The 24,306-nt window shown below is 46.4% G+C and overlaps 1 protein-coding gene across 1 annotated transcript in view; it reads right to left on the bottom strand.

The window, feature by feature from the left end:
* Positions 1–24,306, bottom strand: part of LMF1 (lipase maturation factor 1) — a gene marked incomplete at its 5' end in the record, with an annotated part of 205,678 nt that overhangs the window by 117,936 nt on the left and 63,436 nt on the right. The window contains one exon of the mRNA XM_082312524.1: positions 4,118–4,183. Coding sequence (XP_082168650.1) covers positions 4,118–4,183 — 66 coding nt within the window. The remainder of the gene's footprint in view (positions 1–4,117; positions 4,184–24,306) is intronic.

Genomic DNA, 24,306 nt, shown 5'->3' with positions numbered 1-24,306 from the left:
AAGATATCTGTCTGTAATTAAAAAGCAACAATACTTTGGCAGCCATTATAAAAATGCATCACTGGATTGCATCTCACAGGGAGTACTTCTGCACTGGAATGAGGGGAGACGCAATAGATGTGACCATGTAGGACTTTCCCATTCCTAAACCCCAAAGATTATCTGCTTAACTATTCTGCCAAGACCACCACCAGCATCCAAAAGCACAAGCTCCATTTGGACTGGTTGCAAGTCAGAAAAGCTCATCTCCTGCCTGTGCCACTCAAACCTGGCCTGTGCCAAGACATATGGTCACAAGGTGCTCTGCAGTGTAAGTGCGAAGGTTGGAGAGCTGCAGGTTTGGTGGGCAGATTTTAAAATATGGGTCTTGCACAAGAGGATTTGCTTCATTTGGAGCATGTTAAGACATTGTGCTTATGCCAGCTATGCAGCACACCCAGAATTAGCAAAGCTCGGGCCAGATAAAGTTTGGCACAGGAGGGAGTGGTAAGAGGCCCCTGGGGAGCAGGTTGGTGCTCCCCGATCCCACGCCTGGCTTGTAGTCCTGGTACCTACTAACAGTGATTAGAAAGCTGCTCCAGCTCATGCCAGGGCAGTCCCCTACAAGCTGTGCAAGCTCCAGAAATGGCTTCAAGTGGCTCAAAACCTTCTGTAGCAAACTTTTTCCCTGGTCCATCTGGGAGCCTGGCTACGGGAGGGAGCTGTTGTACTCTGCAGGGGGGGAAGGAGGCCCTCTGGAGCAGGCAGGGACAGGCAGGGGCAGGGGGACACGCTCAGCCACGTCCCCTCGCTCACACAAGCAGGGAACCAAGGCTGCCTCTGTCTTGCCCAACGGGCAGGATGCCGCTGAATGCTGTGGGATCCATGCCATGCACTCCAGTGGAAGCAGAAATCTAGCTCCAGTCTGCAAACCGCTGCACACATATTTGTAAACCATTGTGTACACAGTAGATAAATGCTTAATAATCATGATGACAAACAGACCTAAAACCCAGAAGCAGCTTCCCTCTGCATTAACTGCATCAGGAACAGGTTCCACTGAGCAAAAGCCTCCCTTTTACTGGGACTTCTTATAGGGAAAAAAGCCATCTAACCACAGCTGGCAGTGAAACGATGGCAAACCCAATAAATGATAAACAAAGCCCATGGCATCTCAGACCTCAGGACTTCACCTGCCAGTTACCACCCATGCACATCCATTTTCACATGCTAACATAGACACTGCTGCACGTGAAGCTCCGGGGCACAACAGGCATCAGGAGCCCTGACCTGCGTGCACACCAGGGTGCAAACGTATGCACCTACCTCAGAGCCTCTGGCCACGTTAGCAAAGAAACTAATGCAGAAGAAGGTTAAATTCCCTGTTTACCATGTCTTGCCAAGCTGGGATTAGGGTTTGGGACTCCTGGCACCCAGAGCTGTGGCCAAGTGTTTCCACTCCCACCCCTCATCCCAGCCTCCAGACAGTTTCCATGTGCCAGGCTGTGTATGGCGGTGTAGCAAAGTCTTCTCATCTCCATCAGTATCTGCCTTTCTCTTCCACGCTTACTGGAGCCCATCTATTCCTCAGGGATCAGAGAAGCGTTAGGCTGGTAGGAAAATACCTTTCCTATGTAAACCATGCGTTCTGCCATTTCCCTCTCCAAATTACACAGCGTCACAGATCGTAAGCCCTCTAAACAGAGAGTCTTCAGTTGAGGAACAGGTCTCCATAAAGGCTGGAATTAAGGGCCTTCACATTAGAAAGGAAAGAAGGAAGAAAAATATGCTCCATTTAATTACCCAAGCCATAATAACATTTTACTTTTTTATACACGATTCCTGACAAAAGTGGAAATGTTATTTTCCACGAGCATAGCTGCTGGTTCTACTACAAATAAATAGTCCAGGGCGCGCTCACCACGCGAGAGATGGAAGCCATGTGTTTTCATTAATTCTCTTGGCAGAGAAGCCCATGTAGATTTTGGACTGCAGTTCAGGACTGGAACAGGAGAGCTGGGGTGGCCAACATACATCACAGCAGACTACATTTGGCCCAGGTCCACTTACGAGTTGGTCCAATACCCAGTTTTATCATCCTAATTACGAGCAGATTCCCAGCTCCCTCCCTCCCTCGCAGAGGTATCTTCAGCTTCACCCTTTTCTCCTTCCCTCTGGCTGGTTGAAATCAGCAGGTGAATTGCAGTCCTTTGTCTGTTATCACTCGTAGACAAAGTCTAAAGGCCTCTTTCATTTTCCTTTTATTGCAGCTTCTTTTGTGTGGATTAAAATAATTGATATTGATAATGTGATCTGCCCCCTGCCCCTGTTCCCAATTACTTGCACAGGCTGGGGATCTTGCATTATGGATATGACAGGAATGGTCTTAATTAGCCTTCTGGGCTACAGAACTGATTCTGGTTTTGATTTGAAATATTTGGGATTACGCAGGCTGACTGTTGTGGGCTGGGGTCACCAGCGGAGCCGGCCGGGGGATTCTGGGGGGCTCGCTTTGAGTTGGCTTTTCTCTGACTGCTGCCAGGTGCCTGGCAGCACGCAGAGCAGAGCCCTCACGCTGCTAGGCAAAAATGAAGGACAATTTACCACAGCTGCCTTGTGTTCAGGATTAAGAACAACAGCACTGAAGGGTCTTTGCATCCAAAGTTTTACTCAGAATGAAGCAGGACACTGATGGTCCAACAAGAGCTAACTGAGCAACAGCCTTCATAAAAGGTCACCCTTGCATTCAGTGGGTGAAACTCCATTAAAAGTAAATGATAAATAACAAAAATGAACGATTAAAGCTGAAAAGTCAGACACAGCTTTCTTGACCTGCAAAATTCCATTTCAAAACATGCAGACAGTTAACTCAGTCACAGGAGTGAAAAATAAAGGTGTCAGCGCCTGGGAAATTGATAGATTTTTTCCTTATTTTGGGGAGAGAAATCCCAGTCCTGTAACAGGACTAGTAACATAGTCCCTGGCACTCACATGCAATTCTCTTCACACAAGGGTGGAAAGACAGAGGTCCTGTACGAGCATCCCCGTTTCCACTGCTCAGCATGCCTACCCCGTAAAAAGTAATTCATAGGCAACACCTTGGAACACGTTCTGCAGGTCAGAGAAGTCAGGCTCTGCCAGCTTTAATTGGAAGGGGGAAATGGTTTCCAGACGTGATGAAGGTCCGCGGAGAATGTCACCCCAAAGGTACATCTCCAGGGACTGACACTCAGGCTGTAAATAGCTGTGTGGCTGATGCACGAAGAGGTACCCGAGTCTTACCAACACGGGATGAGTGCAGCACCAGGCTGAGACTTTGCAGCCTCGTGCTAACAGATGCGGCGCGCTCACCCGCTCGTTACATGTACATGGGCTACAGATCAGGAGCGTTACAACGTAGTGTGCCATTGTCAGTGGCTGCAATGTTAATCTGGAGGAGGGAATATTGCTTCAGTACTGTTTCCTTCGTTAAACCAGGGCTACTTGGCCAGTGGAGTGTCACCGAATGCAACAATTTCTTTCTTTTTTAACACTGTTTATATAAAATGCAAGTGCAAAAATATAGGTAAAAAGAGAGGGGAAGCTGAGCTCCCTTTCTCTGTAATCAAAGAGGAGACAACACTCAGAGCCAGAATACAAACCACAGTTTATAATCAGAATGCAATGCAGTCACTGAAACAGATGTCAAAAAGATAAAACCGTATAATTCTGAATTGTGAACGATTAGTGCTCTGCATCTTGGAGAGCACTGAGATGCTCTATTTCTGTCTACATATGTCTGCATTTTGGAAGCGTAAGCAGAAAGCATTCAGCACAATGCTAAGCAAAACTCCTTTCTGTTCCTCTCCTGTAACATTTTTACAGAGGGAGTTCTCAGTGAGGCTCAGGTTTGCTCCTGAATCAGTCCGTGATGGTGAGGGGAGGGAAGGAGCAAAATTGGTCTTTTAGGACTGTGGTTGGGAAAAATAGCATCACCAAGCTGGCACAGGGACATTCACTGCATTGCCAGAGACAGAAGGCTACGATTAAGAAAGAAAACATGGAGAGCTGCCTGGCAGAAGAGAAAAGGTTAGAGAAAATTTTTCTACCAAAGTAAAAGCAGACAAGAGAAATTAGTCTTTATGTGCAGATCGCTCACCTCGTAGTGATAATCCATGCAAGTTAACTCTCTCCAGCAGCGATCTCCTCGAATTTTAATCAGCCCCTGGGGGGGTAAAAAAAAGACAAAAAATACCGTCAAAATTATTTTATTTTACCTTATCTTGTATGTCAAGGTATTATCTCAAGATGCCAAATACTCTGGTTAAACCACAGGGAGAGCTTGTAACGGCAGGGAAGCACAGAGGCTGGAACGACCCTCTGGAGACCCATGGAACATCTGCACCCTAGGCCCAGTCATTGTCCCCAAGGGAACATAACACAATGAGAGCTCCAACATGACTCCTTCCACTCCTTCCATGACTCCGTTTACTGAAAATTTGACACAAAATCCTTGTGGAATATGGCACATCACTTAAAGGGTGCTGGAAGATGCCTTACCCACACATGAGCCTTTTCAGAGCAGCTATGAGCAGCCCAGGGCTCCCAGCATCAGCTTCCAGCATTGCTGGGTACGAGGCAGGGAGGCGCAGAGCATCGAGATGCAATAGCAAAAACCAGGCTCTGCCACTGGGACATCTCTGTATAACTGACTGAAAAGTTACCTGCAGAGCTAAACACAGCTGTGTTCACAATTTTAAAATCCAGACCCAATTGTCTCCCTCTTGCAAAGCCACCTCTGCTGCCCACAGAAAGGGAAATAGTGACACAGACTGGGGTGGGGACCCCGCTGCCTCACCAGCCCTGAGCTGGATACAGAGATGCAATCAAAGTAATTAGAGAAACAAAAGAGGAGAAGGGGAAGGAAGCTGACAGATCTAAACACAGATGAATGCGCTAATGACAGGTCTGCTCCACCTGAGGTTAGAGGTTGGCAATGAAATAAGCAGGTATCAGAGGTTGCTGTGCAGTGATATTTCAGGGCAACAAGAAGGTGAAATTTCCAAATCAGTGGGTCCATTCCAGGGCTGGCAGTAATATTGGGATTAAATTTCTTTGCCTCAGTGATGAAGAGTAGAAAGGAATCAGTCGTCCACAGCAGGAAAGACACCTGGCCAGGGATGAGCCTGCTAGCAGGAAGCCTTGCAATCAAGCCATGCCAGCCTGAAGGTATGCCGGTTCAGCCTGACGGCTTTGATGTATGGCGGAAAGGTCCCTGATTAGGATCACGATATCCCAAATTGAGGAAAGCTTCACTAGTCAAAAGGTTGAATCAGCTCTATCATCTGCATACAATTAGGGGGTATTTGCCTACCTCTGACATTGCCCCTAATTATAATGTCCCTGCCTTCCTTAGTAGAAAAATACAGGCAGTTTCTATAAGGACCCATTGCCAGCTACACCAGGAGCATCCTGAAGCTTCTTTACATCTGCAGTAGTGAAAGTTTTCAAGAAGAGACCAGTGACCTTTCAGTGCTAAAATCTGAGAGCTCAGGGGAGGAGGAGATTCCAGCACTATGGCACATCCTGGCCTATTGGTTTCATCCAAATTGCTAAAAAAATCTTCACTTCCAGCATTAAACAAAGTTTAGCAGGTTTGGGGCTGAAGTAATATTCCAAATTCTAGTTAAAGACCCCCCAAAACTGTCCAGACCTCATAAGTAAATATCTAGAAATAGGCAGTTCCCAAGGCTGTATACGGGCTGCATGATGTCTGAGAGCCCAGGGCTGTTGGCCGTGGAAAAGAGAGGACAAAGCAGAGTCTAGTAACTCCTGACTGATACACAAGGGGTCAACTGGGAAGGATTATTGACCGCTTCTCCTGATACAAGACGTAAAGGCAATCTGATGGAAGGATCGAGTAGCTGGTTTAGAAACAAACAAAAGACATTCTTTTCCACACAGCAAATCATGTACTTTATGGGAGTCAAAAGTACAAATGTGTTCAAAAGGAATTAGACACATTGCCAGAGAACAGGCTCGGGGTAACTTCTGAACAGCACCTCCTCCCCGAAAAGTCCCTAAACCACTTGACTGCCAGGAGCTGAGAGGAGCTGCCCCAGATCACTTCATGTTTTATATTCCTCCCCACGCACCTATTAATGGCTGCTATTAGATACAATATAAGAGGTTAGTTGGACCTTGGGCTTAACCCAACATAGACTTTCTTAAGCAAACAAAGATCCACAAAAATAGTTACAAGCTTATTGGGCAGGTAAACTAATAGGAAATAGGCACCTTTGTTGGTCTGAGCCTTATACCAGTTGATGTTTAGACATGTATGTCTTTGTGAATAGGGGTGACCCCAGTAGCCTTCAACAGGGCTATTTACAGCCTTAAATTGTACCTGTTATCAGGCACATTGCTGAGTTCAAGCAGATTTAACCCATCTGCTGTTCCAAATTATTTTTCCTTTTTTTTTCCTAGTCATAAAAAAAATGAAATATTTTTCATGCCAATGCTAACTTGAAGAGGACGGTAAACAGAAACTATTACACATTTTCAAAATCCGTGAATCCAGGCAATTTACATCCTGTAATTTTTAGCCAAGAATGAACCAGAAGAACCTGGAAGAGTTAAGGCAGTAAAAGCCCAAAATCTTCATGGCACATCTCATGGAGTGGGATGAAAGCCAGTCCCCCCTGGCAGGGCCATTTGTACACAATACCATCCCGTGGCCAACCAAGAAAATGCCAGCTAGATAGCATGCTCCCTACAAGCTCCCAGGATCTACTATCAGCCACAGGAAAAGCATCACCTCACAGAGGCAAATGCTAGAGATGCAACAGAGCAAATCAACGCCATCGTAACCAGTGAGGATGAACAAGGAGATATAGTAAAGGGTAATCATTATTTTACGGAGGAGATTGATAAGGAAGATAGCAATAAGGCAAGGTTTCTGTGGTGTCTGACATGACTCTGCACGATATGGGAAGGAGGAAGGGTACCAAAGCAGCGCAGTGCATGCTCCATCCCTGGAGGGTGGGCAGTCTGTGGGATGCTGGTACCCAGTACATCCCTGCCGGCCTTCAGACCTGTAAAACTCCATAACAGCTACACTGAAGCCTAAGCACTGGCCCTCCCAGCAGCCTCTGGAGGAAAGAGGCACCTTCAAACCTCACGCATGCTGCCGTCTTACGCAGGTTGCAATGGCTGGGGGTGGCTCCATGCACAGCTGAGATGGGCCCACGCCAGGAGCTCAGACCTGGAAATATCCTGGCCCGGGTGGTCTGCATCTCAGCATCATCATGAAAGGGACAGCCCCCCCCCCGCCCCCCCCGCCCCCCCCCCCCCCCAAAAACCAAAACCCAAGCAGAGCTGGTCCATAAAGGCGCAGATAAAAGCATGACAGATGCAAAGTGACATCATACAAGACTCGTGGGATGGGAAAGCAGAACGGTAGATACCGGTGGCTGCTCTGCAGTTTTACTCTCTAGTGAGTTATTCAGCAGATCCTGTCACTCTCTTCTCCATCACTCTGCGAGGGCTGGAGCACGGGAGGCAGGGACAAGACAGACCCGCTGCCAACAGTCAAGGCTTCATCTCCCCCTCCCGAATCATCCGCAGATCGCTCTGCCCCTCAAACCTTTTCTAAAATTACAGGATATGTTGATAGCATCTCACAGGATGTGCTGCAGCCAGCAGCCCTGTCAGTGGCAGGACAGATGCTAAGAAAGGCTCTGTGCAAAAATGCTGGAATATTAAAAAAGGACAGCTATCTTGATGACCTTCCCTCCTACCTTGCCCAAGCTGTTATCAAGCTCTATTATTCAGCAGGGATAATTAAAACAAGTATATGATAGAAAAGCACATACTGAAAATCAAAATCTTTCCTGCAATGAGTCACTAAGGGAGTTAATCACATTTTGTTTACTATAAAGCTTTCAAACAAGAAAGTCACTTAAAGCTCTTAATATCAAATCTGTTTTGCAGCACAGAAAACTCCCACTCTCATAATTACGGGGCGTTTCAAGTCTTCTTTACCCTGCTGCTGTCTTCAAGTCCACTTCCACTCCCACACTGGCATGGGAGTTTTCCAGTTTTCAAATGAAGTTGGACCAAGAAACACGAGCATGCATGCATGAAAATCTACATGCTCTGTAGCTTCGTCTCCACTGAGGAGGACCACAAAAGGAGAATGAGACATGGAGGCTCACTAACTAATCCTGCTGTGAAGACTTGTGGATCCCTGGGTATGGACACACCCAGGATGAGCTCTGACATACCCTACTGCTCCATGCTCGGATGGACTCTGGTTTTTTACATGCTCTCCCCTAACTACTTGGCTTCTGCTGGCATTTTTGGAAGTCAGCTCCTGTTCTCTTGAAGATGCAAACTTAGTTTGAGAAACAGTATCTGTGTCCAAGTGAGCACAGGAGGATAGAAGGAGGAAGGGAGGAAACGGGGATCCCCACATCTGCTGGAGTTTGACATTCACTGGATTTCTTTCAGTCTGCTAACAATTCCCAATCCATTTTCAAGATTTCTCTGTGAGTATTGAACTGGCCTGGACTCCACAGCTGCAGCAGATTATGCTGCCATACCACAGATCAAAGCATAGGGAAAAATCCCCAGCCCCTGCTTGCAGACAAGCAGAGGCTAGTGCCTCTCTGATGTACCCCAACTGTCCTCTCTTTGGATGTGGAGAGGACCTGCGAGGGACCAGAAGGAAAAGGAGCCAGAGGCAATGCGCTTGGGAAAACCCCATGAGACTCCAGCAGACCTGGAAGATCCTGCTCTCATTTGGACATAAGCTACAAACACCTTGCAAGGAGTATTTTGGGGGGAAATATTAAGCAAAGTTTAAAAGGTGAACGATATAGACAAATCAAATGGAAAACAAGAAAAGGAAAGAACTCATTTAGCAGCACTTTGGAGAGCAGGGCTCACAACCTTGAAATCACATTTCTAACTGCTTCCTTCCTGCAGCGCGTGGCAGTCAGGTCTCATAGCTCCTGCTACCTTCTGGGAGCATTGCTTGAGCAGAAGGAAAGGAGAGAAAGGAAACACCCGCCTTCAGGCTCTAATGCAGCAAGGCACTCGGGTTTAAGTATATGATTGCAACCAAGCTCCACAGATCAGCCCTTGGTGGGACAAATTTAAGAACAAACCTGATGTTTTGCTGCATTAAGGCTGTGTTGGAGGCAATGCCTGACTGTCAGGAAGACCAGGATGGAAATGTTTTAACAAAGGATTTTTCCATTACTGGGGTGTGTGTGTGTGGCATTTTTTGAGAGTAGGATCTGCCTGATACCTTCAAAGTCCAAGAACATATAAAGGCATTTAGACTGTTCAGTAGCTTCCAGGTGGCAGCTATGGGCAGCTGATACCACAAACCTGCTGTACCAGCCTCCAGCTTAAGCGCTCTTTCTCTTACATGTTTAAGTTTCTAGTTTTGTAAAGAATAACTTCAAGGCTCAGGAAGCAAACAAAACAAGACAACACTTGCAGAGCCCTCTTCATATTTTCCAGTGTTTGGTGTACTCCATGCCAAGCCTGGTCCCCTTCCATCCCTCCCAACTTTAATTTCTCCCTGTGGTGTTCAAGCACCTTCAGGTACCATGTGGTTTTTGATACAACATCAAAATTGATCTGTTAGCTCAGTGCTAATTAATGCTGTCAGAAGTTGGCCATGCTTACAGGCAGGCAATAAGCAGAAAAGTACTTCCAAGGGCAGCTGCTATTAACTCCTGAGAAACTGCTGCTGTATGTGGGGCAGGGTCTTGCCAGACCCTGTTTACTGAGGAGCTGAGCTCTTTCCTGAGTTCCAGTTGCTGAGTGATAAAAAATGACAGGTAAGTGTTTACCCACTGTAATTCACTTTGAAGACCGGACCACACCTCAACGTACTAAACCATCCCAGCTTTTATGGCCCTTTTGAAACATCCCGAAGATGTCAGTACAATAAGACACCATCATAAAGAAGAGGAAAGCCTTTCTCATCCCGCTTTCAGCTCCTTGTCCAACACAACCATCTCCCTAACTTTTTATTAAACCTGCGAAGTTGGGCTGCCTGCACAGCAGGGGCTACGTGCCAGCTGGTAACGTCATTACTCCTGGTTATCTTACGACACACTGACCACTTTTCACAAGTCTGAAATACCAAAGAAAACCTCCAGATCCCAGGCAATTTGAAACAGCACCTACTATTCGCACAGCGATAGCGTCGAGGAGTTAGTGTCACCAAACAGGACCCTGTTGGGCGGGATGCCGCACAAACACAGAACGAAGCTGTGAGCCCCGTGGGTACCTTGCACCAGCCAGGAGCACCCGGTCCTGCGGCATGCGGCTTCCTCTGTCAATTCCAGTCACCGCTATTATAAAAAGTCATTGTTCTCATTCATACATGTTTTCATATTATTCCGGCTTGGCATAATGCTCCTAATATTGTCACGTGGTGATGCAATCATTTGGGAAACATGGAAAAGATGTGCTACAGGAAGCTCAGTGCACTAACTTGTTTCTTGTTTTCTAAATTCCAGAACTACTTGAAAAGGTTTTTTTCCTTTTTTTAAGTTGACAAATTTAGGAAGTTTCTTCCTAGTTCTAAGCTAGCAGGGCATTAGCTAAAAACTTGAATCCTGCATTTATTTTGACATAAGGATAGGAGACCAATGGGCAGGAGACAGGGATTTTTGAAAACATTTTTTAATTCTTCACTTTTTATGATCTGCTCTAATTGTTAGATAAAACTAAAAAGTGTGAGTATGTGTTGGGGAGGGATAGGGAAACGGCTTTTAAAGTTGATTTTCTTTTCCCAATGATAAAGGCAAATGCATGCTCATATGCTTACAACCCCAGGAAAAAACCAAGCACCCCCAGAAATGCCGTCTCTGTTTGCACATTGGGGGTGGGTGAAGGGACTTTCAAAGCCTTGCGTATCAGAAGGGAAAGGTATTCAGCAATACAAATTAAATATAAGCTAAAGGGAAGGAAACAGGTGGCTAAGTGAACTAGCAATTGCCCTTTCACCTCCATGGCCTTGCTTTGAATCCAGCTCTAACCAGAATTATTAAATTCATACTGATGGGATGCTGGCTACAAAGACACCGGGGTTTGATCATTTTGGCCGAGCTTGTGGCAGCCAGAACGTGCACACAAGCCCCTTCCAGTAATAAGGAAGCCTGGCCTGGGGAAGGGGAAAGTTGAGATCTTTGTCATATTAATTTACAGCTGACTGCAGCTCCAGGCCATTCTGCACACTCAGAAATCTCCTCGCGCTGCTGTCCGCATGAGAACTATAAAATGTTAACCCTGGATTGAATTAGCATCCAGAATGAAATATGTGCTCAATACCTTCTCCCTTACTAAGTTTGCTCCCTTTAGGGCACGGCTGAGGAGTGCAGGGGAGGATGGAGATGCAGCACCTGCTTGTACTTCGAAAACACCAACCTCCAGGGCTCCCAGGCTCTCACAATTAAGGTGCATTAAATTCACCAGTATTTTTCACAGGGGAAGGAAAATTACATTTAGGACCTTTTTTTTTTAATGGTGTTCAATGAAATGCCTGGTTTTAATCACCAGAGCCACTCTGCCATCCTCGCTCAGCCCCCGTGCACTTTCCATCCACCAGCCCCGCTCTGTGTCCATGCATTCACGATCACGTATAAACGGCATTTCCCAAGCTCAGTCAACGTGCGCCTTGGATACACCACAGGTGTCACGGGTGACTTTTGTTACTGTACTTATATTTTATTTGTTGGCTTTAGATAAGATATTGGCTATGTGGAACAAGACCCCATTTTGCCTCCAGCATCATCACTAGCTTTGATAGCTTACTACAGTGTTAAAGGAAAGATGACAACGCAGTCACTTCAGCAGATCCACAAGAAAACCAGAGGAAAAAAAAAATATTTCCCAGCAAATTCTTAGCAAAACCCACGCTGCAAAAATTCATCCTCCTGCCTGCCTGCTGCAGGACTTGACCCAGCCAGCAAGGCACCGAACCAGTCCTGTTTATAAAACTCAGTAAGCCTGCTGAAAACTAGCTATTTATGATTAATAAATTCTCTTTCAAATGCAGTAGATTGTTGAATACATTCACAAAGTTTGCCAACTGGCGGCCAGGGGACTTTGAGGGTGGAAATCAAAATCACCCCTTCACTCCCACTGAATCAATTCCAGTCTCATTTGATTGAGTAACCTCACATGCCCCCTTTCTTTCCCCATCACTGAGAGAGTATCCAACAAAAGGGATTTCAGGGGAAATTAAGCCATAGAGAGGAAGTTCACCAACAGCTTTTGATTTCTGCATTTCATGAGTTTGATTAAATCGTGGCAGAAATGACAAACCTAAGGCCACGGCATGCAGCAGCACAGGTAACAGAACACAGGACTGGAAGGCAGAACTGAAGAGGGATGCGAGCTGCGTGACTGCCAGCAGCATCCTCTGAAGACACCTCACTGGTTTTAGGGTAGCGAAATCTGAATTTGCACTGTGGCACGTTGGGGATTGCCTTCTCAAATCACAGAGAGGATGAACGTGTGAAGAGAACGCGTCCTCGCTTTTCTACTGCATTTTTTTGGTGAGAGGAGCACATCTGGACGCTGCTTTTTATTGTATCGTCCCTAGCTCCTGCCACTAGGATTAAGCAAAACACTGAGTTGTGAGGACTGCCTGGTCCCTCCTACCACTGGCAGAGGCTTTGTAAGGGGAACCACTCCCTGGACCCCCAGGTCCTGCCCCAGGCCTTCTGGATCTGCAGAAGGCTCAGAGCGTGGGAACTGTGTGGGTCTGTCCTGGAAGAGGTGGAGAGGATTCCTTCCACCGTCTCCACATCACAGCCAACATGGACAATGAGAATCACAAAAATGCATCTCCAGTCTCCCTCCTCTGAGGGTCCTCTAGCCGCCTGCCCACTGCACAACCCAAGGCTGTCGTCCCACCTGGATGCAGCTCAGCCACCCCAACGGAGACGAGGGGGAGCATCCTCCACGGAAGGTTCATGCGGGTCTAACTGGCACCTCCAGCTCTCCCAGATCTCCTGCTAAGCTCTCACCCCATCTCTGCCCCACGCAGATGGGTGCTGACCACAGTCTTTGACCTCCAGCTTTACTTTAGACCTCTCTTTTTCTCCTGCGTTCACTCTGCTTTCAATTGCCTTTCTAATTAGCTGATCCCCTTCTAATTAAACCTGCCTATGCCCAAACAAAATCCATGACATTGCCCTTGTTCCCTCTCCTCCATCAACTCTACCAGCCCCACTTCCGTCCCTGACCCTCCTCCAAAAGATCAAGCCCAGGCACAAGTATCAGTTCAAGAGCCACCACGGATGCACCCTTACAGGCAACTCCGTATGGATTTTACACTTCGCATAAAGAGCAAAACTACTAAGAACATAAAACTGCTTCCTTATTTACTTGATGCCAGCTAACATGATTCACGGACCCAGGAGTGATCCATCACCCGTCGCTGCAGAGTGGAGCAGCGTCTTGCTCTGCACGTCCCTGAGCCGTGCAGCTCCCGCTCCGACGCCGCTCGAAGGGAGGGAAGCGGCTGAACTCCGACACGCCAAATCCTTCCTTTTCATCTTACGCAGATTGCTCTGCCCAACTGTACCCCTTTCAGGCTGCTGTACTTTGGTGATTCAAAATGAAAAAAAGCCTAAATAATTAAAATGTCATTCAAGCTCTAAGCCGATATGAGTCACTGTTACAAAAAAATATCTTAAAAATTCTTTCAGGAGTGGGGGATAATTATATTCCTCCCTATCTATTGATTTTTCTCTACAATGCAGATGTCAGATTTTCCACGGTTTTTTTCTTTTTCCTTTTTTTTTTTCCCTGGAGTGAGTGTCAAGGAGGAACAAAGCACTCTTTGAGACTTTTTCAGCCCAAAATTAATTCTGAAAAAAATGGTACAGACAGGCCAATAGCACGGGAAGCCGAGAAAAAGCCTGGTGACTCAAGCTATGTCTGCAAAACCCCTATTGATACCGGCTCTGGAGAGAAGGGCGGGGTACGGGGCACCAGCATTATAAATTTAGAGTCAATTTAAAGACCTTTCTGTGTCTTCACAATACAAAAGATGGGCAAAAAAGAAAAAAAAATATCAACAAAGGGCAATCCTAAATTCTAGATTTTAATTTTTCTCATAATATGAATATGAAACACTCCCAGAGAAAATCCTAAATGGTGCCTTGCACTTCACACACTCAGCCACCCTCCAGGCTCTGCTACCCTCAGAAAAAGTGGTTTCAACACCTTTTGAAAGCCAAATACATACAAGTGTATTTTAAAGACAAAAGCAGTTGTAATTTAGACCCCAAGGTCATGGAAGAGGAAGGAGCACTACAAAGTTAAAATTTAAAAAAAAAAAAAAAAAAAATTGTTTAAGGACTATAGGACAGCGCTGTAAGGGGACAGCCAGCTATGCTCCTCCTCAATCACGCCAGACCCCGGCACCTGAAGAACTCAAATCCAAGGGACCTGACGCGATGCCATTAGACCACGACAGAAATACTAAAGCCCTTTGAGTTTTCCTGCTGTTATGCACCAGGTTGCCCAGCCTGGTCGCTGCCTGCCTGCTCCAGCTTTCTTCTGCATTTGAAAGGAAAAATCTTGAAAAATTTCTGGATTTTATTTCAACCTCAATAATGACTATCATGCTCAAATGCTGCTTTCACCAGGGGAAAGATGCTTGATGGGTGTGACACTACAGCAGCAATACACAGCAGTGGCACAATCCTCCTGCTGGACATGTAAAATCACCTCTGAACTCCACGACATGGTTTTATGACTTTTTTTTCCAATATACCTCGTAACGGACACAACATTTAATTTCCAAGACCAGCAAGGGCTCTAGCTTTTTCAAAATTCAATAAATTTTCTATGGTCCTTTTATGCCTCAAGGCTCATGTTATGGCTCTGGAAATTGTTTGCATACTTTTAAATATTTGCATAATTTATGAGCCCAAATCTTCAACTGCAGAGTGCTCTGGTGCAGGGCTTGCCACGAACCGTGCTGGCGGCAGAGGCGGGATTTGGGCCAGACCTATGCAGACCCTCTGCGTGAAGCCCCATCTCCCACCTGCAGGCCCTGCTGGAGGGTTCAAGCTCTGCGGCGCAGGAAGGATGATCTGCATCGCGTGTGCTGCTAAGGGGTGTTTTGTTCCTTTCCTTCAGAAACGCCACACAGGGAAGATGTGACACAGATACGTTTTAGGCTTTTTGGAAACTTTTTCTACAACTCTGACAGTAGCAAACTAAAGGCTTTAAGAAGAGCTGTACCTGATGTTCATACAAACCTCTCATTACATGAACAGCTGGTAATGCAAATCTCTCCTGCTTCTTCCATGCAGAGAGAGAGAAATAACAGGCTAGAATACCTCTTCCTTTGCCAGAGAATGACAAGCTTATGCTCATCAGATGACACTGCTGTTTAAATAGCTTTATTCTGTACCGTGCGCATCAGTTCAAAGCCCACAGTCAGCCCTATTCAGGTCCAAGCTTGCACCAAGATGACGGCACTTCCCCATCATCTGGAGAACATCAGTTCTGGTCCAACATTGGCAGGTTATACGACTAGGCTCCAGATTCTCTGGAACAACCCACCTTCAGGTGAATAAACCCCACCTGCCTGGTACCCTCCCACACAGGCAGGGACAGGCTCCAACATGGCCCCAGGACCATAAGCCCACAGGACAGGTCCCGTTCACAGAGGAGGTGAACGTTCAGATTCTGCTGCAACGGGTGCAGGTTGGTCCAGCGCAAAAGCTACATTGGAGTCACCATGAAAGGCAACTGCAACGCACCTCAACTCGACAGACTGGAAAACACTTTTCTGCAAGAGAAGTCACTGGTGTTGATTTTTGTTTTCTTTTATTTGTTGCTGGTTTTTCCCTCAGCTACCAGAAAGACTCTTTGAGAAGCCACCATGACTGCACCAGCATCTGATTGACTTTGAAGACGCGCTGCAAGGAGTGGGTGAAAGGGATTTTGAAAAGTACTTGGCATTAGCGGCTCCCTGCCTTTTACAGCCACCGAAGGAACAACAAGTCTTCCTGCCAAGGGCTATTACTAGACAAATGGAGAGAGATCAGAGGCACAAAGGAGGTTGCTAAGGAGTCAAGTGTGGGATCCCTGCAGAGAGGAGGAGGGCTGCAGCTGGGACGGCAAAGGTCAGAACATTGCAGACATCATTTTCCAAAAATTCCCATGAAGCCCCGGCGCGGGAGTCGGGAGCCTGGCCCCGCCGTGCTCGCCTATGAATAATGAGAAAGCCATAAAAGAAAGCTCCCTTTCTTCCCTCCTACCCACGCTAATGTAATAAAACAAATTAGAATAATTATTCTCAATTTCAGAGCCATAATGCCCAGGATCAGGGCACGCTTGTCACTGAAATGACAACTACATCCGTTTGATTCTTCTGCTTCTTTTTTTTTTTATATTTACAGAGATCGCCTAAATTCCAACTTTTATTTCATTACATCTAATGCAATTTTACTACAGGCATCCAGATTCTGCTTGCTTCAAAGTCTTCATTATTTTTGCCAGAAAGTTCATCTCCCTTATTAGCTAATCACATCCCCACCCTTTCCAGTAACCTTTAAAATGCCACCCACGTTATGACACTTTTAACAGAATCCAAGCAAAAACAAAACAAGAAAAATGAAGAGTTTAACATGAACCACTAGTTTCTAAAATAATTCGCTGCAGTTGGTTAAAAGAAACATTTTTTTCTAATAGTAAAGAAAATTAAAAATAATTCTAAAAGAGATTAAATATCCAATGATATACAAATAACCTGGAAATAATTGATCCTTTCTCTGTGAAAACACATCTCTGTGTGAAAGATGGACAACACTGACTAGGAAACAATGATGAGAATTTAATGGAAGAATTTATTGCTAATTATTACAAATCTTTTTGCACTATTTCTTTCCCAAGACTACCACTTCAAATGATCTTTTTTTCTCCTGTAAAAGGGGAAACATATCTTTTGTGTAGACTTGAAACGTCAGAGGATTTAAATTATTTTCTAAGTCTCTGCCTGCCAAAAAATGCTCCAGGATTCCTCTGTTCTGCAGCAGCTTCTTCTGAGGATGTACTTGAACAGCTCGGAGAGGCAGAGCTCAGACTTGGGGCGATTCAGTTTGTAGTTACATTCGAAAGAGAAATCCGGAAAGTGGAAAAAAAACCAAAGAGAAATTTTGTTTACAGAAAGTAAACCAAGGGGAGGGACCGCCAAATCACAAATCACAACTTGAAAAGATGCACTTAGGTTTCCCTAAATTCCCCGTGTGCCCCTCAGGACCTTCCACATGATGTACCCTGTGTAAAGAAGAGCTGGGGGAGCGACTCCCTGGGAAGGCCTCTCAAATACATGAAGATAAGGGGGAGAAGAAAACCCCTTCCCTGACTGACCCCGTCCCCGGCTCCTGGTGTGCCACCAGCCTGGTGAGCGGGGAGCAGCCCCTGCAACAGTTTTAAGGACATTGCACAAGGAAGATGTCAAGGACACTGCACACACAGCAGAGTATTATAATATTAATGTATAAAAATACATACTATAAATATTATTATTATATTATTACATAACACAAATATTAAAGGGCCTAATTCTTTGGGCAAGCATGAGGCTTTGGCCCCGGCCAGGGAGCAGAGCCTGCAGGGCACGGACCCATCTGCACACAGACCCCGTGGAGTCCTCCCAACCCCAACACCTGCATCAGCCAGTGATAGATTGGCAGCTTTAAATCTGAATTTCCTTGCTTTGGGCACTTTTAAATTAAAGTGGTAATGTGCTTTAAATCCTGTTTCCCTGTTTTTTCACTATACTCTTCAATCCTTTCGTCCAGAAACTAATCAAGATGTCTCAGACTCACTTATACTCTCTGCTCCAGCCACCTTCCCTGGTAACTTATTCCATATGTCTGTGATCCTTTGCGAGACACAGCTCCACCTTAGTTCCCTATTTACTTCCAGTTTCCCAACGTGCTGTTACAACCCCGGCACTTGAATCCCCTCCACCTCCTTGTTGCATCTCCAGTAGTGATAATTATTTGTACAGAACATCACATCATCAAGCTGGCAAGCCTTACCTACCTAGTCCTTTGACTAATGTACACATCTCAGAAGCGCTGCCTGCTCTCTGCTATCGGGGCGTTGCAAACCCATCCTGATGCAAAATAAAGTGCTTATTGGAAACCCCTGAGAAATGACCACCTCTCTGTTAACAGTCCAAACAAGCCATGTTGCACGTGTACAGCCTCACTTGTATATATGGGTCTATGCTGCCATGAAACAGGGACACAGCAGGCTTGCAGGAACAAGAGAGTGCGAATCTCGAGGCGTTTAACCTCGTCGATCACCGTTTCTGACAAATATTCCCACTGACACCTCCCTCGTTCAGAGCATGTGTTGGGATGGGATCCATGTTACCAGCACAACAACCACCAGCCCTCAGCTGCGTGTAATAGAGGGAACTGCCAGGCAAAGATAAACAAAGCAAAAAAAACAAACAAAGATAAAGGTGCGAAGGGAAGAGGCACGGGAGACAGCTTTAAATGGAGATGATGAAAAGCACATAAATTGAAGCACACCATCACTGTTGCATGCTTCCAGAGGGACCACTAACACCCAACAGCACTGCGGCCATGTGCAAGCAGCACTCGCATTTGCTCTGGTGCAAGAAAACTGAGTTTCAGCTCTTACTTCTTGTTGGCCTCGAGTCCAACCTGACCTAAATGCATTTCACGTGCCTCATGTTTTACAGGAGGAACACCAGCTGTAAATGGATAATGACATTTTCATGCTGCTTTTAGTGCCAGCCCTCCAAGTGCCAGCTGCACAGTTGCAGCCACACAGAGCTGCAGTAAAACAGCAGCAGCTCACACTTCCAGGCAGGGCTCCCTCGCACAACTTGCTCCGCTAACTTCATCTGGCGCAGCAATACAGGCTGTGCACAGCTGATACATGCTCGTTAAAAACCTTCACACATACTTCGAATATCTCCAAACCTCAAATAACACGGAGCAGGAGAGACAGCACACGTGCAAACACTATCATGCATCCCCATAAAAGCCACTCATGTCTCCTCTACTCAAAGCTGCCCACTATTTAATGCTCTCCCGTTAAGCCAAAGATGTAATGATGCAAGGACAGATCTTGGCACAGAGCTGGGCAGGCCTGAACCCGGCTGTGCATGATTTTGGCAGCACCAGGCTCGACAAACCTGCCCAAGCAGGAAGGGGCCCCGGCACCTCGCTGGGATTGGCACAGCATCCTTTGCTGGACGGGGCTCCCACATCCTTGCTCCTGTTCTGCCCGTGCTCATCCCAGTTTTCCCCCCAGCCCCTGGCTCAGTTTGGGACCTGTTTCCCCATCCCAGTCCCTAAATCCTATTTTCTGTTCCCAGCAGTAGGGCAGTTTTTATATGGGGGACTTGCTGCTTGCTTTGCTTTTTGACCTGATAAGTCCTTGACCTGCCCCATCATTACCTCCATACTTCACCAGCCAGTTGGAAGAGGCAACACATGCTGAGAGTTAGCCCTGAACTCATTACGCGCCCTGTTTATATCTGCTTTATCAACAGACAGATGTGCTGATAGGAGGGAACAGCACTGCATTTAACTGCTTCTTGTCAAAAGACCCCCCTGGTGTGAGACTTGGAGGAGCTGTGTGTAACAACCAGAGGCAACCCTCGGGAACAATCTGTGAGGGAATCATAAAAGTCATGTCTATGGTCAAAACCATCGGCCTTTGCAAGTCAAAATTCAGCTCGATGCACGCTGAGATGCAGCCTGAGCTCCTCTGCAGCACAGTGTGGCACCACACCACAAGCCGGACAGGCGGTCTTAGCTCATGCACCGCAGGAAAACCCCAGGGCAGAGAAATCAGGAGATGCCCCCAACACCCAGCACTGCTACCCCTTACCCACCGAGTATGGCTGCAGGGGGCTCAAACATGAACCTTGTCTAGGGTTCTTCCCAAAATCTAATTAAATCACGTTCCTGTACTCCTATCCCTTTACATGTGTTTTTTCAGTTACTAAGTTTTATCAGTGTTACTATAGTTACGCACACAGGTGTTGACGAAAATAAAATTCTCACATTTCTGAACAAGTAGGCACGCAATGTTTCTTAGACACTCACCTAATGAAGAAACAGAAACTGTATTTTATGGTTTACGTATGCAATCACTAACGACTTTCAGGATCCAAAGAGCTACTAGGAAGTTTCAGCGACACGATGTTAGCAATTCATCAGCTCACGGCTACTCCCCAGCCTGCCCCCAACACAAGTGGGGCAGGTATTTGGATTCCCCCAGCACATGGTTTTCGCCTGCAGCAGGTAATTACACAGAATATATGAACTCGACAAAGTTGTCATCTACTTTCAAGTCTTTTGCAAAAAAAGAACGGGACTAACATTTGCTGAATGGGGTATTAGCCACAAATTGTATTTTCTGATAATAGAGAGCTCACAAGCAATGCTGCTATCACAAAAAAACACCCAAAAGCAAAACAAACTTGCCCATCTCAGAGGCGCACAGCCTCACCTAATGCAGCATATGATCGTAGCCCTGGAAATTAAACCAGAAGCTCCCCGCAACAGCTCGGACAGAGCACAAAGCCCAGACAGCACAAACGTGACTTGGCTTTGAAAAGCCAAAAGATGCAGGGAAGATGGTGCTCCACCAAACCGGGAAAGCACGGCTACCCCTCCAACAAGTCCCAGTACTGGGGATCAGGCAATTATAAAAATCTGCAGTTTGACTAAATGGCTGCCAGGAGCTGAGAGCCCTTCAGGACCCCCAGCCTGCAGTGAGAGGCTGAGAGAAGAGCCTGACCCAGGCTGGGGAGCTGAGCCAGCAGCACGCAGACAGCCCCACCGTCCTCAAACCCATCAAACGCACCAAGTCCAACAACAGCTCTACAGGGAATGGAGCACCTGGAAAACAAACTCTGCCTGCTGAAAAATATATATATACTTGAGAGAGGGCCGAGGCTTTGAGAGCACAGCATTGTGCCTTCGATGTCTCCCCAGGGAGTTGCAGATGTCAAAACACCTAATTACCACCAGGCAACACTGCCGAGCAAAGCACCTTACTGACAGCGTGGGGGGCTGCTACTTTCAGCAAGTCACCATGGTTTGGTTAACGTCCTTGGTTAACACCTGACGGGCTGAGTACATCCCTTTGCTTACCTGCCTCTTGATTCTTGTGGAAACACGAAACAAGGCTTTGCACCTTCCAAGCTTCAAGGAATGAGAGTGACAGAGAGTCGCAAGCAAGATGACGAAGACATCAAGTCACCGAGCAGTTCTGAGGCAAATCAGCCCCATAAAGGTCTGTTTGCATCACTTATTTCCTAACAAGCTGCTCGCTCACACAAAGGGACCGCTATTCTGTTGCCTCTGCATGTTCCTAAGAAGCATCCATCTTTACATCCTGCACTAATGGATTATTAAGAACATCAAACATATAGATTGAATCACATAATTACGCCTTTTAAAAAGTCAGCAATATTTGAGATCAGCCCAGCACTTGCTGCCAATCAAACCCCAGAAGCAGAGCCTGCCTGTGCTCCTCGTCTCTTGCAAGTACGCAGCCAGGATTATTTTACTTCTCATATGCCATATCTCCCCTAAGAAAGCCCAGCCAGCCCCGACAGAGGGCATGCACAATAAAGCAAGATCTGGACATGATCTTTGGGGAGGAGGATTAGCCAGGAAACAGCAAGGCTCCCTTACACCAGTCCAGAGCTGGACGACAGCGCTCACACGCTTCAGCAGCAAACACCTGGTTAAGAAAGCAGAAAACAGCACTGTGCTGGGGATGCCACTGAGTGTCAGGAGCAACAGTCACCTCCTAAGCAGGAGAGAGATTAACAGGGAGGCACAAAAGAAAAGGCAGCAGCAAAGCAAGGGAGCAGGCACAGAGCATTTGTGAGCTCCATGAGCTGCTCAGCTGTCTTCCACCAGCTCTGTGGGTTTCTGTGGTTTACGTGGTAGAAAGTACAAAGACATATCGCTGCTCCAATGCTCCTTAACTAGGAGGTTGTAAACAAGCGTGTGGGGTGATAGGGTACGGGAAGCTTTTGAGAGAATGGTTAATGTGCTCTGGGGAGATAGATGGCAACAATCATGCCCATTCAGGTTAGGAAATAATGTCCTTTAGGTCCAGCCTCCTTTCTTTACAGTCAGGTTTGTTTTGTATTCAGCAGCTTACTGGGCTTGATCTTCTGTTCCTTCACAGGCTGATACAAGAGGGGCTGCAACGGGCATTGCCACAACAGCATTTCTTTTGGTAGGAATTCCTAGTGCTTCAGTGCAAAGTCTCTGGTTGCTAGAGCTCCCCATGGAAAAAGTTCCCAAATATGATACGCTGAATGGAAAAAAAGGGGGCTAACAAGTGAAATCGACCCCCACGTACTGTTCATGATACAGGAACTGACTGCAGAAAACAGGAGACCTATGGGATAAGAACTTGAAGTCTTCACTGGGAGCCATCACATTGCAAAAGAGAGACAAGCTTGCCCATCCAAGGTGTTTCAAACTCGCACATGGAACTGCTCACCTAACATCCAGCACAAGGTGAGAAAAACCAAACTGACCTGAGGGAATGCCGTTTGCTTGGAGGATGGCATTTTACATGGAAAGCCTTACCCCAACCAGCTAGAAGAGTCCCCAGAGAACTGTGTGGGAAAGTCGAACTTTCTTTCTGCATAAGATATAATCATTGCCAATCCCACCCCTGGGAAAAACTTCCTTCAGTCCACATTTGTGCACATGCTTCAGCTCCTGCCCAGATTAGGGAAGAAATCAAAGATGGCCTGTGAGCAGGTGCACCTGCGCTCCAGGAGGATACTTCGGTTTCACGCATTAAACTCGCTTCCCAGTGCCTGCAAGCATCATTACCCTGGCTGAGAAGGAAACATACACGTGTTTGGGCCCCAAAACATTAAAGATACCATCAATCACCGATTTCCACTTGCTTGTATAGATCCCCATTTAATGACCTTTCCATGTTTTCCTCTCCCATGCCTGTTACTTATATATCAGTAACCCAGACAGACAAGGGACTCAAGGGGCAGCATCCCTTCTGCAGAGGGCTCTCCCTAAAATAACGGGAGAGTTATTACTCTCCAGATAAAACCAAGAAGCAGCACAGAGATAACAGTAACAAAGATGTTTGGTGAGCATGGTTTTCCTTTATATCCAACCTGTCCCATAATTCAGAATATATATTACAAATTAGCAGGGACAGAGTAAAGCTCAGTCAGACTCCCGTTTTAAAAAGAAAGCAGGATGCAAACTTGGTGATCATATAACTTGTTAAGAAAATTAGCTATGTTTCCCTACACTTGGTGTCATGGACTGCCAATTCTTTCTATAATTAGCATCATAACTGAGAAGAAGCATTTCAGAAGCTGAGAAGCATCAAGACCACAGCAGTCAGCCTCCATCCATCGGGGACAAAGGGGCTATGCTGACATTTGGTGAAAATGTCATTGGTGATAAATGGCCCAAATAATACATTCACAATGAGGTTCCTGAAAACAAACAAACAAACAAAAAAACCCACCCCAAAAAACCAATGCCCCCCCCCCCCCCCCCAACCACCTCCCCCCAAGCCCTGCAGTCAAAGCGAAGTCTAACTTGCATTTAAGGTAACTTGCATCTTGGACTTCACCAGGTCAGGGGATTAAGAGGTCACCTGATGGGATCTAATCCGGCAATACAAGGAGCACTCTCAGCTCCTCTCGAATCACTGCACAGGGGTCACCCGCAGGGGTCCCCATGGCTGTCGTTAAAGGCCAGCCAGCGCTGTGTTACTGCACTCACAAACCTTTAACAACTTAGACCTTTGCTGCCCTCAAAAATATAATGAAGAAACCACGCCGGACAGCTACTAAAGTACTTATCATTCTGTGCTTAAAGGAGAGGACAGGAAATTTGATTTGTAATAAAACATGGATGGGTATTTCTGGCAGGTTAGCAGCCTTCAACTGTGTTCCCTGAACAGTTGCTTAAAATACTTGAAAACTACTGTAAAAACCATGCCTCGATAGTGGCTGGTGCACTGCTTTCAACTTGTAGAAATCCTTCCTCAGGCAGAGAGCAGCTGCCCTTGGGACTGTGACCTCCCCACACCCATCCCACGGCTTGGGGACACGCGGCTCCAGCCAGCTCGAGGGTAGATGTGACTGGGACCTTCTCCAGCCAACTCTGAAAGATCTCAATTTTAAGCAAGTCACCGTGATGTCCAAACAAGAAATGGGAAAGCATCAAGAACAAAAGACACTTTCCCACGAAAATTTAATACCAAAACCACCCTTAATTTCTC

This window comes from Platalea leucorodia (genome assembly GCF_965183815.1).
Source record: "Platalea leucorodia genome assembly, chromosome: 5".
In the NCBI taxonomy this organism is placed as follows: Eukaryota; Metazoa; Chordata; class Aves; order Pelecaniformes; family Threskiornithidae; genus Platalea; species Platalea leucorodia.
This window is presented reverse-complemented; position numbering and strand designations above follow the sequence as displayed.